The sequence below is a fragment of the Schistocerca americana genome, chromosome 5 (genome assembly GCF_021461395.2).
Source record: "Schistocerca americana isolate TAMUIC-IGC-003095 chromosome 5, iqSchAmer2.1, whole genome shotgun sequence".
Lineage (NCBI taxonomy): Eukaryota > Metazoa > Arthropoda > Insecta > Orthoptera > Acrididae > Schistocerca > Schistocerca americana.
In genome coordinates this window covers 174,772,998-174,788,034 of record NC_060123.1, presented here as the reverse complement: position 1 = coordinate 174,788,034, position 15,037 = coordinate 174,772,998, and the positions used below count along the sequence as shown (strand labels likewise).

General features: G+C 39.6%; 1 protein-coding gene across 1 annotated transcript in view; it reads right to left on the bottom strand.

The window, feature by feature from the left end:
* Positions 1–1,783: 1,783 nt before the first annotated feature.
* LOC124616253 (tubulin beta chain-like) overlaps positions 1,784–15,037 on the bottom strand; it is a 73,847-nt gene continuing 60,593 nt past the window's right edge. Inside the window, exon 6 of the mRNA XM_047144557.1 lies at positions 1,784–2,167. Within this exon, the coding sequence (XP_047000513.1) occupies positions 1,784–2,167 (384 nt within the window). The remainder of the gene's footprint in view (positions 2,168–15,037) is intronic.

Genomic DNA, 15,037 nt, shown 5'->3' with positions numbered 1-15,037 from the left:
AAATGATAATGTTTCTCTTATTCAGGTATTTAATCCTCAACGTACGTTATTATAATAGCGTAATCAATCCCTGATTCTGTTGCCAAGTGGCCCACCAAAATATCCACTTTTTCCACAATTTAAAGAAAAAAAAATAACAATTCTTTTTCTTTTTGCCCCCCAAGAGCAACACTACACCTTGCAAAAGATTTAAAAAAAACAGCTGTAGATTATCAGCATGTAGTTATATTTACATGTGTAATGGGAATGTAAAATGACATTCCACATCATTTCAATTAATTGTGTAAATGACCAAATGACCCACAGAACATGAAACTAACTATAGCCAATACGGCCACAGAGATCAGTTTCATGGATTGGCCAGTCAGCTATTAAAACCAGTCAGTTGTCCCATCAGTACTAGAAGAACCACTACTAGGTGGTGAGTTCAAGAAGTCATCTGTCAAACATACTCGAGGTTCAACATGGAGTGCCACAGGGATCTAAATTTGGACCACTTCTTTTCCTTGTACACATAAATGACTTACCAGGAAATACAGATGTAAAGACATATATGTATATGCAGATGATACAACTTTTCTATCTGTAAACCATGTACTCGATAACCTTGTAAAGTGACATGAAATTGGCAAAAGAAAATGCAACATCATGGTTTAATCCAAATAGTCTACTATTTAATGAGGAAAAGACTCAGAATATGTGGTTCAGTCTATTAAAGACTACAAAAATAGAAAAACAAAAGGCAAAGTTTTTAGCTATCATACTTGACAACAGTCTAACATGGAACTCTCATGTTTATCACATTAGTGGTTAGGTTGTCAGGAGTTATATATTTGTTGAAGAGACTGATGTGTTGTGTGTCACTTGAGTACATAAGGACAGCATACTTTGCCTTTTTCAGTCTGTTTTAAGGTATGGGTTAATACCCTGGAGAAACAGCAGAAAAATAAATGAAATTATGGTGATCCAGAAGAAGGCAATCAGAGTAATGGCTAAGGTAGATAATAGAACACATTGTAAACCATTGTTCAATAAACATAGAATTTTAACAATTATTAATTTATGTATTCTTGACAGCATTAACTACATACTTGCTGAACTACCTAATTTAAGTGTAACAAATCAAAGGCATGACTACTAACAAGAACCTGTACTACTCTGCTGTTGCCACAAAATAGATTAACTAAAACTAACAATAGTCATAAGTATACGGCAATTAAAATATATAACAAACTGTCTAAAAATGCGTCAATTAAGCCTAACAAATTATTTCAAGAAAATGTACATAACTTCTTGTTAACTAATCCATTCTATTCATTAGAAGAATTTTTAGAAATGCCCAATATCAACTTAAATATGTAAAAATTTGTTTTGTAAAATTAATAGGGTAAGTGAATTGACAAAGTATATTGCATGTAATAATGCTGAATGACCAATAAAGAATCTGAATCTGAACTAGAAGAATGCAACTTCGTGTTCTATTTTTGCCATGCTGACAGCTCCAACCAAACCCAAACTTGATATATCAGATTCTCCACTTGCAATTTTCTGACCTACAAAACAAAAATTTTTGCCATGTAGGAGTAATTTGTCATCCCTTCATATTACAGGTTAAAATGGATCATCAGGCAAAAGTAACAATAAAATAATAATGAATTAATTTATCATTTTTTGGTATATTTATTTAATCAAAACTCATATATACATATCAAAAGGAGATTTATATGAATATATGATATTTTAGGTTTGTAGAAAAAGTACATAGGCCATGCGACAATGGAAATCACTCATCTTCAACCAATCCTGCATCTGCTTCTGCCTCATCATCTTCATCAAATTCTGCATCCTCCTCTACTGTTGCCTCTTGGTACTGCTGATACTCGCTGATGAGGTCATTCATATTTGATTCAGCCTCTGAAAACTCCATCTCATCCATTCCTTCACCTGTGTACCAGTGGAGGAAAGCCTTCCGTTTGAACATAGTTGAAAACTGCTCTCCCACACGTTTGAAAAGTTCCTGAATGGCAGTAGAATTTCCAATAAATGTTGCAGACATTTTTAGTCCCCGAGGTGGTATATCACAAACTGCAGTTTTAACATTGTTAGGGATCCACTCGGCAAAATAGCTGCTATTCTTATTCTGAATGTTCAACATTTGCTCATCCACCTGAAACATAAATGATATGAATGAGTTACTATGCATTGCTTGTCCTAAGTACTATGAATTTGTTCTCAACAACTGGAAGAGTACTCAAAATATCATCACATCCCTCTGAACTTATTATCAACATCCCCAGAATCCAAAGAAACCAAAACACTTTGTTAACTGATTCACGAAGAGACTTAATCACAGAAAAGTTTGTCCTTTCCAAAGGCTTCACGTTCAGCTCCAAACAAATTTTTAAATGTGTTGGATGTGTCCACAATTTACCAAGACAGATGAAGATCTAGCATGGAACATTTCCTCTTCCAGTTCATACCTCCACCCACCAATGACTGCCTTCCACCCAACCACTCCCTGTTGCCTTTCAGGAATTCCTTACCACCAACCTGGCCTTACCTTCCCTCCCTACGTTCCTTCGTAATACCCCACATCTGTCAGCAGAGAAAACCATTACCATCCCCATTCTTGAAACAGTCGTTTATTAAAACATCCTTCCTGCAAATAAATGCTCATCAATGAATCACAGTGGGTACTGACAAAACCTCTGCCATCTGTCTGACTACAACCTATAAGCCTGGCCACAGTGATACCATCTCAGAAGCCAACACAACTTCCACTTTCTATGCAAATGTCTAGGCTCTTCCCAGAATCTACCCCACCTAATTCATCTCCCTCCTCACTTCAGCCACCACCATCATACATAACCTCTTTTTAACCACCATAGCTGCCCCATTGTACTTTGTTAATGTGTCCCTTAGAAAGAATTGCTGCTCTCATTAAACCAATACCTCCACAAAACCATTTCCTGCAGCTTAACTTCCTGTATCTTGGATGTGAGCCACTTTCATCATCACCTCTCTACCATCCACACCCCATATACACATGATTCGTTACTTTTCATAGTTGACGCCACGCAATGTGGCAGACCAAGAGACACTATATTGAAGTGACTGATACCACATATAGTAAATCACCTGATCCATTCTCTTTTGTTTAGATATATGCAATTCATGTTATTTGTTACTTCATTTATGTTAACTACTTGTTGAAATATCATCATTAATTGCAAATATATCGTGTTAGGTACACAAGAACTAGTTGATAGCTATGTAAACGCTACTGTATTTACTAAATCATGCCTAACTTGTGATGAAGCCATACTTGCCACTCAAAAGTAAATAATGCTGTAACGTAAATGTTAGCAAAGCTAAAAGTCCAGTAATTATTTCATCAATTAAGAAGTAAAATGTGAGTATTGTTAAAGTCATTAATATTTTAAGTTTCAGTTGTAAATATAATATGTTCTATTATTATGAGTAATCAGTTTTGTCTCCCACTGTACTCGACTTATGTACACCCACTCCCTGTTCTGTTATTATCCCCTTCCTTTCTAATCCAACACCTGTAGTTCCTTAGTTTGAAATGTAATAACAATACTGCCATGTCTGGATGTTAACTGTTGTATATAAGGTAACTATGTAACCATTTTTGACTGTTAAAATTTATTTTCTTAATTAATATTGTTGTGCTCATAGTTCAACAGTTTTATACGACAGGACAGGCACAATATTTCTCTAACTAAAAAGAAAAATTTAGTCTTCACCAATGAAAGGGAAAGTAACCAGAAAATCAACAACAAACCTTGAAATTTCGTGTATTTTTGGTACAAATTTCAAACTCATGGTTATCCATTGTCTGAAGAATACATCTAACAGAGAAGCTGTCAAAAAGTATGGTTTGGATTAATTTAATGTGTAACATTGGACAGAATTAGAGAACAAGCTGCAAACTGCTGTTGAACAAGTAAATCCTACAGAAGGACAAAAGCTGGGAAATGACCTGAGTTTGAAGTTAAGGTTCTATTCTTCATACATGCTAAAAGAAAGATGAAATAGCTATCTCCTGATAAATAATCCAGTTAAAGACCTTGAAAACTGTGAAAACCTTACACATTCCAGAAACAGGATTCCATGGGAGTATTGTTTTATGTTCCATGGATAATTTGACTAATCATAAAGATGTGCAACAAGTTGTTTTATATTCATATTATACAATCATATGTAAAGATGGCTGCATTTAAAAGTTCATAAACTGGTGTTGCAGATTAACACATAGAAGTAAACTCTCTATCCAATTAAATACTTCACTAACATAGAGATTGTCAAAAGGCTTTACCAAAAAACTGATCAACTTCCAGGGGCACAAAATCTAAATGTGGAAGCATTCTTATCACTTTTACCAGTCAGGAAACACTGAAAAGACATTACCGTTAATCCTCATACTCTGATCAGCTGTTGTCCCACTCTCCATCTGAGACTGAAGATAGATATACAAAGTTGCCCAGGGTTAGTGATTCACTGCCAGGAAACTGGCTGGATGATAAAAGAGTTAATGATGGGCTAGCTAGTTACTGTTTGGAATCACAGACCTAGTGAACTGCTCACTAAGAGAGTTATGCAAGTGTTAGATGCATTTAAAATTCACCACAAACTGAAGTAAAGAATACAGTTACTGTACTAAAGACAGACCTAGGCATTATAATTGTATATATGACTTCAAAACTGCAGGTATTTGAAGTCGTCGTAACCAAACCATTTAAACCTTCACCAAAAAATTTATTCCAACTGGCTTTTAGGAGATCATGCTGTCACTCCATCTGACACGATTAAAAAGCCAAGAGTCAGCTTTGTATGTGAGTGGATTCTCTCTCTGTGGTGCACATCACCAGGTTCAGTCATCAAAGGGTTCAAGAAGTGATGCATGTCCAACTTCTTGGTTGGTAATGAGGCTGACATACTTTGGGAAAAGAATGACAAAATTACTGGCAGTGATGAAATAAATACAAATAACATTAATAGTGACATCAATAAAGACTGTGATTAGAAGTGCGATTTATCTACATAATAACATTAAAAAATGTGATTCTGAGTATTCGTATTGTGAACAGTTAATAAATGGGTAATGTGGAAAATTTTCCTCCACTGAGTTTCTCATTTTACCTCCTTCAAATTTAGAGTGCAGATTATATTCGAATGCAGCTTACTTTGCTGGCTCCAAGGGGGAACATTTTCTGAAAGCTTAGCAGTAATTTCAATCCGTAATGGAGAATGCATCAAATGTAGATCAGCGAGAAAATTCTGGAGTGCTGTAGTTCATCAGTGAAAGTGGCATGGTAAAACAAACTTGAGTTTATTTAGATCTGTCTGAATTTGGAACAATTGAGGTACTGAACCATGTGGTGAGCCATTACCTTCACCCCTCACATGATTTATTACCCACTAGTTTCAGTAATGAGATAATTATACAAGACAAAATACATAGATAAAAGCTAAACAAAAATCTGAATTGATTCCTTCTCAGGGAATATTTCAATTAAGTTATGCCCATAATTGCATTAAGATCACTTTGTCTTCTGCCATAAATTAAGCATGTTTTATGAAAGATTAGCATTTCATTTTCTTGTTCTGGAATACTGGATAACACCTAAGGACATTTTTGCAAATGCTAGGAAGACTTAAGTAAATGTACATTTTCTATTGATCGAGACCATCAAACAAAAAACTATCAAAACTGTTAATACAGAATGATGAATAATCCAAGCCAAAATAACAAAAAATCCAGGATTGAATAACAATTATATACAAAGGCCTGAGCCTTAGTACCCAGGGACACTGGCCATGTGTGTGTGAGTTGTTGTGTGAATGTGTATGAGTTTTCTACTTCTGAAGTTTTGAAAGTAGAAATATTCCTAGTATTCTTCTTCATTGTACCTGTCTGCAACTCAACACCTTCTCTATGTGGTGAGCAGCAATCTGTCCTTAGCTATTGTTGTTTTCCAAGTTAGTAACATTTATCCAATGTCTTTAGTTGGTAATTCGTATAAGTACAGAATTAGCCTAAATGATTCATCGGGTTTCAAAGTACTGTTTGTCTACAAGTATACAATGTGCAAAGATGGGTGATACATGAAAACATATATACAGTTGCCAAGTTTCTGATGCATACTACAAATGTTCACTGTGTGTGTGTGCGCCCTTATTTGTCTGGTGCACTTCCAGACGGTTATCCAGCTCTACCGATACATTTACTAGATTGTTTTCATCAATGTGCAGGGAGACAGGTGGGTGCATGTGAGTGAGTGTGTGTGTTAACACTTGTTGGGAGACAGGCTATTATCCATCAGCAGCAGTGATGCATTCCTGCAGTTCTCACAGTGAGCATTGGTAGTGGGGGAGTACATAAATTTTGTCCTTAAAGTAAACACATATGAAGAAATCACATCGCATGTGGTATGGCAACATTCCTGCTGCTTTCTGTGGAATGCTCAATTCACGGCTTGCACAAACAGTCCGTTTTTGTGAACTGCACACAAAGCTCTTTCTCACACACTCCACTGTTTTCTCTAAGACACTTCGGTCCCCTGTGCTTTTACCTTTACGTGGACAGCCAGTATCACAAAACTGGCGAAACCAACGCGAAATGGTCTGGTGGCCAGGTGCAGCATATGAAAGCACGCTGAACACTCATAAGCAACAAACTCTTCACATATTCTAACACACACAAACTCTTCTCCTGCATTGCCGCCATCCTGTACAAGGCCATCACAGGCCTGGCATCTAGTGTATGCGTGAGCCATGAGCCAAGCTTTTTAAAACTGGTGAGCGTCTCTATCTTTATGTGTATCACCTGTCTTTGTGTGTTGTACACTGTCAATACACAGTGCTTTGAACCCAATGAATCATTTAAGCTAAATCTGTATATGATACTACAACTATACAGATTTTGTAATGGGGAGTATAAGTGTCAAAAGTGGGATCAGAGAAAATTCTGATGTGTTATCAGTGAAAGTGACAATCTACAAAAACTTAGCTTATTCATTTTAAATCCATCTATAGTTGTCTGCAAAGGGGGGTGGGGGGCAAGAGCGGCACTTGCAACCACCTACCCCAGTGGAATCTGGTGTGCAAAGTTTTTATTATGTTAACAGAATCTTTCGTTGGTACTTGGTAGAGCAACATTATAATAAATGAAAAGCACCAGTTTGCTTTTGATCCACAATATTACTTTTATTGTGTAACTGGTTTTTGGCTTACACGACCATCCTCAGACATTTACCGAGTATTGTTACCAAAGAAGTTACAATATTTGCAGACAACATTGGAAGATAAGTAATACGTTTAGATGGAAGCAGAAACGTATAGTAAGTAATATCTTTGACAGTGTGGTGGTACTGCAGTCAAGAAGAAAAAAATTGAAGTAAATAAATACACTACTGGCCATTAAAATTGCTACCAAGAAGAAATGCAGGTGATAAACTGGTATTCATTGGACAAATATATTATACTACAACTGACATGTAATTACATTTTCTCGCAATTTGGGTGCATTGATCCTGAGAAACCAGTACCCAGAACAATCACCTCTGGCCGTAAAACGGCCTTGATACGCCTGGGCATTGAGTCAAACTGAGCTTGGATGGCGTGTACAGGTACAGATGCCCATGCATCTTCAACAAGACACCACAGTTCATCAAGAGTAGTGACTGGCGCATTGTGATGAGTCAGTTGTTTGGCCACCATTGACCAGACGTTTTCAATTGGTGAGAGATCTGGAGAATGTGCTGGCCAGGGCAGCAGTCAAACATTTTCTGTATCCATAAAGGCCCGTGCAGGACCTGCAACATGCAGGTGTGCATTACCCTGCTGAAATGTAGGGTTTCACAGGGATCGAATGAAGGGTAGAGCCACGGGTCACAACACATCTGAAATATAACATCCACTGTTCATAGTGCTGTCAATGATAACAAGAGGTGACCGATACGTGTAACCAATGGCACCCCGTATCATCACGCCAGGTGATAAGCCAGTATGGCGATGATGAATACACGCTTCCAATGTGCGTTCACTGCGATGTCACCAAACACGGATGCGACCATCATGATGCCGTAAACAGAACCTGGATTCATCCGAAAAAATGACATTTTGCCATTCGTGCACCCAGGTTCGTCGTTGAGTACACCATCGCAGGCACTCCTGTCTGTGATGCAGCGTCAAAGGTAACTGCAGCCACGGTCTCCGAGCTTATAGTCCATGCTGCTGCAAACGTCGTTGAACTGTTCGTGCAGATAGTTGTTGTCTTGCAAACGTCCCCATCTGTTGACTCAGGGATCAGGACACGGCTGCACGATCCGTTACAGCCATGCGGATAAGATGTCTGTCATCTCGGCTGCTAGTGATACGAGGCCATTGGGATCCAGCACGGCGTTCCATATTACCCTCCTGAACCCACCGATTCCATATTCTGCTAACAGTCATTGGATCTCGACCAATGCGAGCAGCAATGTCACAATATGATAAACCGCAGTCGCGATAGGCTACAATCCGACATTTATCAAAGTCGGAAATGTGACGGTACGCATTTCTCCTCCTTACACGAGGCATCACAACAACTTTTCACCAGGCAACGCCAGTCAACTGCTGTTTGTGTATGAGAAATCGGTTGGAAACTTTCCTCATGTTAGCACATTGTAGGTGTCGCCATCAGTGCCAACCTTGTGTGAATGCTCTGAAAAGCTAATCATTTTGCATATCACAGCATCTTTTTCCTGTTGGTTAAATTTCGTGTCTGTAGCATGTCATCTTTGTGGTGTAGCAATTTTAATGGCCAGTAGTATAAAAATGGAGTAGACGGGAAAAACTTTAACACAAAATAGGAACAATATGCCTACATAACAGTTTCTATTAATAAACAAAACTAATAAAATAAAATCAGTAATTGACAAGGCTACAGCAGGATATGTAAAAAGCTGAGGAGGTATAAAACGCTGAGTGTGATATACAAACCAATTAAAAGAAGAAACAATTACCAGTGTAACTACAGAATACATAAGGAACTTAAGCAATATCAGTAAGATAAGCAGAAATAAATAAATGCAGGCATTTTAGGGAACAGACAGTAAATGCAATCTTTGAGAGTGTGGTGGTACTGAACTTTAACATTAACATTATATTCTAAACTGTGGCTATGTAACAGTTTGCATTAAATAAAAGAACCAAGTAAAATATAAACAATATTTGATGAGACAACTACAAGAAGTGTTAAACATGGACAGTAATACGAGTACCAGTTAAAAGAAAGCCTTAATAATTGAAACTACAGTCTATATGGAATACATAGACAACTTCAATAAAACAAAATAACTTAATGAATACAGGAAAATCGAAATATGTAGGAACAGACAGTGTGAGAAGTAACAAACAACAGAGATGATTACATGAAGTTTAAGAGAGGGGGGTGTTTTTATTCATTATACCACTCTAATATACACTCCTGGAAATGGAAAAAAGAACACATTGACACCGGTGTGTCAGACCCACCATACTTGCTCCGGACACTGCGAGAGGGCTGTACAAGCAATGATCACACGCACGGCACAGCGGACACACCAGGAACCGCGGTGTTGGCCGTCGAATGGCGCTAGCTGCGCAGCACTTGTGCACCGCCGCCGTCAGTGTCAGCCAGTTTGCCGTGGCATACGGAGCTCCATCGCAGTCTTTAACACTGGTACCACGCCGCGACAGCGTGGACGTGAACCGTATGTGCAGTTGACGGACTTTGAGCGAGGGCGTATAGTGGGCATGCGGGAGGCCGGGTGGACGTACCGCCGAATTGCTCAACACGTGGGGCGTGAGGCCTCCACAGTACATCGATGTTGTCGCCAGTGGTCGGCGGAAGGTGCACGTGCCCGTCGACCTGGGACCGGACCGCAGCGATGCACGGATGCACGCCAAGACCGTAGGATCCTACGCAGTGCCGTAGGGGACCGCACCGCCACTTCCCAGCAAATTAGGGACACTGTTGCTCCTGGGGTATCGGCGAGGACCATTCGCAACCGTCTCCATGAAGCCGGGCTACGGTCCCGCACACCGTTAGGCCGTCTACCGCTCACGCCCCAACATCGTGCAGCCCGCCTCCAGTGGTGTCGCGACAGGCGTGAATGGAGGGATGAATGGAGACGTGTCGTCTTCAGCGATGAGAGTCGCTTCTGCCTTGGTGTCAATGATGGTCGTATGCGTGTTTGGCGCCGTGCAGGTGAGCGCCACAATCAGGACTGCATACGACCGAGGCACACAGGGCCAACACCCGGCATCATGGTGTTGGGAGCGATCTCCTACACTGGCCGTACACCACTGGTGATCGTCGAGGGGACACTGAATAGTGCACGGTACATCCAAACCGTCATCGAACCCATCGTTCTACCATTCCTAGACCGGCAAGGGAACTTGCTGTTCCAACAGGACAATGCACGTCCGCATGTATCCCGTGCCACCCAACGTGCTCTAGAAGGTGTAAGTCAACTACCCTGGCCAGCAAGATCTCCGGATCTGTCCCCCATTGAGCATGTTTGGGACTGGATGAAGCGTCGTCTCACGCGGTCTGCACGTCCAGCACGAACGCTGGTCCAACTGAGGCGCCAGGTGGAAATGGCATGGCAAGCCGTTCCACAGGACTACATCCAGCATCTCTACGATCGTCTCCATGGGAGAATAGCAGCCTGCATTGCTGCGAAAGGTGGATATACACTGTACTAGTGCCGACATTGTGCATGCTCTGTTGCCTGTGTCTATGTGCCTGTGGTTCTGTCAGTGTGATCATGTGATGTATCTGACCCTAGGAATGTGTCAATAAAGTTTCCCCTTCCTGGGACAATGAATTCACGGTGTTCTTATTTCAATTTCCAGGAGTGTACTTCTGAAAGTGATTTCCTGTGAATCCACCACACCTCTCATTCAGCCAACTGAAGGCATTTTGTGGCCTGTGGTATTATATGACATCTTGCAATGACCAACTGCTTTATATAAAATATGGCAATTTTAGAATTTTACCTCCTCCCTCCCCCAGATTTTTGCAGATGCTTATTAATCCACCTGAAGTTGGAATGACTCAGATACTGAAAAATGTTCAAAGGAAAACTGTCCAATTTGAAAAGTTTCTTTGACCTCTAGAAAAGCTTTATAGTAATGCTTAATAAATTACAGTAGAAGATACCTTGAGGATGGCATCATACATCAGGAGAAGGAATATTTTTAACATTCTGATGACCCGTCTTCACAGAAGATCAGACAAATTAGGGGACACATGGCTACTGTTACTGCTGCTCTTTGGATTGGGGCACATAACACTGTCATTGGTGTCCAAAAGTTAATAAATAGAACTAAATTAGAAATTAATAACTAATATTATTATACCAAAGAATAGTTATTCCAAAACAAGGAAATGTTGAAAACTATAAAGTTTATAAGAAAGTAAGCAGTATTATAGAAAATTTGAAAAAGATACATAAACAAAAGCCACAATAAATTCCAAAAACTTTAAATATGAGCAACAGGTTGGTTGAAAGTAGGTTGATGACAAAGCTCAGAGTTTGTGCCAAACAATTTGTGTAAAAGTTTAGCAGTCAAGCAAATATTAACTACACAAATGACATACTGCAGATCACCACATAAAATGAAGAGAAATTTCCTCGAGAACTCTCTCCAAAATATGATGCATTGGAAAGAGGTACACCACAACTAGGTAGCAGATTTTACCAGTCATAGTTTGTTAGTTCTCACTTCCAGCAAGTCCTTCTCCCAGAGACAGAATTCTGTGCCCCGACAGCAAGGTTATAGCATGGGGGAGGGCATTTAGATGTTGCAACAGTAGGAAGTGTGCAGACAACTTTGGCTGCTACTCCTGCAGTTTTCTTGTCCCAAATCCCCACATGCTTTAGTACCCATCAGAGTATCTTCTCCTTCACTAGGAAATGTTAAGTGAAGGAACATGTCCTGGATGGACTGGATTGGCTGTTATGCCTGTTACATGCAGTGTGGAGCTTGGTGTGCACTCAGGCAATCAGAGCACGTGAAGAATTTCATGGTCTTGACACACCTCACCTATTCCAGTGGTGTCAAGATAGCATGTACCTCCATATCATGAAAACTGAATTTGTTTGGCAAGTGGATCTTGAGGACACTATCAAGATGAACCACAAAGCAGCCACTTATTGGAAGACAGGCTATTATCCATCAATGTCTGTCACAGCAGCAGAGACACATTCCTGCAGTTCTCACAGTGAGCATTGGCAGCATAAATTTTGTCCTTAAAGTAACACATGTGAAGAAATCATGTCACATGTGGTATGGTAACATTCCACACTGTTTTCTGTGGAATGCTCAATTCACGGCTTGCACAAACATTATAAGTAGCATATATTTGTGATGCTCATATCCAGAGCCTGTTCAACTTCTAGGATGGTTCTTGGTTCCATTCCTGGTTCACTCTATGCATTGTATCATTAGAACTTTTTTTCAGATAGCTGCCAAATGGCTTTGTCATTTTTTATGACTGGAGAATGCTATTTCCATGTGTCAGTACTTGTTCATACAAAATATGAATGACAATTATAACAAAAATCTATGCACCAGTCACAGTTTGAGGAGTTGCCCCAGGGTGAACAGTGGGGGCTCACCTGCCTCAGAATGGAGGCTGACTGTAGGGCTGGTCCTCTATGCAACTTTGGCCTGTCTTACACTTGCATCATGGCTAGTGGTTCACTTGAAAGGGGAGGCAGTCTAAGCTCAATTGCAACTACAGAAACACCACAAAAATTACTGTCAGATGAAATGGAACCTGTGAGTGATATTTCTTTATCTGTAGTACACAGCCAAAACCATTTCATAAAGTCACTACACAATGCACTGACATTCCTTACACAACACTAAATTATCATTTTTATTTACGAGTAAACAGATACTGATAGTAAAATATCATTATGTTTGTATTCAATTATAAAAGCATACAATGAAAAGTTGTTTCAGACTGTAAATTGAAAGACTAAAAAATGTGTTAAAAGTATTTTTACAGTTTTGAAAAGTTGTATATAATAATTATTTACTTTTTCTCATAAATATTTGTTATGTAAATTATCAAATGTTAATTACACACGAATTTGTCTTTGCTTGTATTGGTCAATGTTAAACTGCATCTTTGGACAGCGGTATACATCACTGATCGTGGTCCATTTTTGTCCATTTTAAACAGTCCTAATGACTTTTTGTAAAATGTTGGTTGTTGGTTGCCAACGTGCATAGTTTTATAGAAAAAGTTTTGTATTTACCCATTTATGTGTGATGAAGTGTTCTTTTAACCATAGTAATAGGTAATAGAAATCAGGAAGACAAAAGGCTGTAGTGACCTCAAAAGTTGACACATTGTTTGTGAACAAATATGATTCACTGTGTGATATCTTTACTTTTTCAGTTTATTGTTTTGTTGTGTTAAGTGTGGAACTCTGTGTTATGTGTTGTAAAGTCTAATTACAAAGTGAGAAAAATGTGCGATGAGCAGACTACTCTTGAATCATTCAGAGTATAGTCACACCATACCAAGCACACAAAATCCTGTATTGGTGAACCCGTAAGTGAGCACAACACTAATTTGGAACATGCAGCAGTGTCGCATGAATGACTCCAACAACGACTGCTGCAGGAAACAACTACAAGCAGATGCAACCACCATCAAATGGTGAGCAAACTGAGGAAAATTCAAGTCTCAGTTGTTCCACGATGTCTGACGTCAATGTGGCTGCAGTCGTATCAGAACTAGTGAGCTATGGTCTGCAAATTCCACAGACCCTTAAAAGTGGCTCTACTGTGCAGTGGGAGCCATTGGAATGAATCATTGCCACTAGTGCCACTAGGGTTAAGAACACTGGTTAAAGATGAACTGCACTGCCCCGCACCACAACTGCTGTATGAGGAACAACTGTCACTTCACGCCGAGCCCATCTCTACTAAGCCATGGAATCTTCAAACTACAGAGCGCACAACAGAGTTCAATCAGCAACTACAAAGAAGTATTACACAATTACATTCCATGGTACTGAAGAATAATGCAGATAAAACAGTCTTTAGACAACATTGCAAGCCTGACTGAGTGATGACAGTGTAAGCGCAGAGTAGGGAATCAGTGATCATAAGGCCATTGCAGCATCCCTGAATATGGAAGTAAATAGGAATACAAAAGGGAGGAAGGTTTATCTGTTTAGCAAGAGTAATAAAAGACAGATTTCAGACTACCTAACAGATCAAAACGAAAATTTCTGTTCCGACACTGACAATGTTGAGTGTTTATAGAAAAAGTGCAAGGCAATCATAAAATGCATTTTAGACAGGTACGAGCCGAATCAAACTGTGAGGGATGGGAAAAACCCAACGTGGTTCAACAACAAAGTTAGGAAACTACTGCGAAAGCAAAGAGAGCTTCACTGCAAGTTTAAACGCAGTCAAAACCTCTCAGACAAACAGAAGCTAAATGATGTCAAAGTTAGCGTAAGGAGGGCTATGCGTGAAGCGTTCAGTGAATTTGAAAGTAAAATTCTATGTACCAACTTGACAGAAAATCCTAGGAAGTTCTGGTCTTATGTTAAATCAGTTAAGTGGCTCGAAACAGCATATCCAGACACTCCGGGATGATGATGGCACTGAAACAGAGGATAACACGCGTGAAGCTGAAATACTAAACACATTTTTCCAAAGCTGTTTCACAGAGGAAGACCGCACTCCAGTTCCTTCTCTAAATCCTCGCATGAACGAAAAAACGGCTGACATCGAAATAAGTGTCCATGGTATAGAAAATCAACTGAAATCACTCAACAGAGGAAAGCCCACTGGACGTGATGGGATACCAATTTGATTCTACACAGAGTACGTGAAAGAACTTTCCCCCTTCTAACAGCCGTGTACCGCAAGTCTCTAGAGGAACGGAAGGTTCCAAATGATTGGAAAAGAGCACAGGTAGTCCCAGTCTTCAAGAAGGATCGTCGAGCAGATG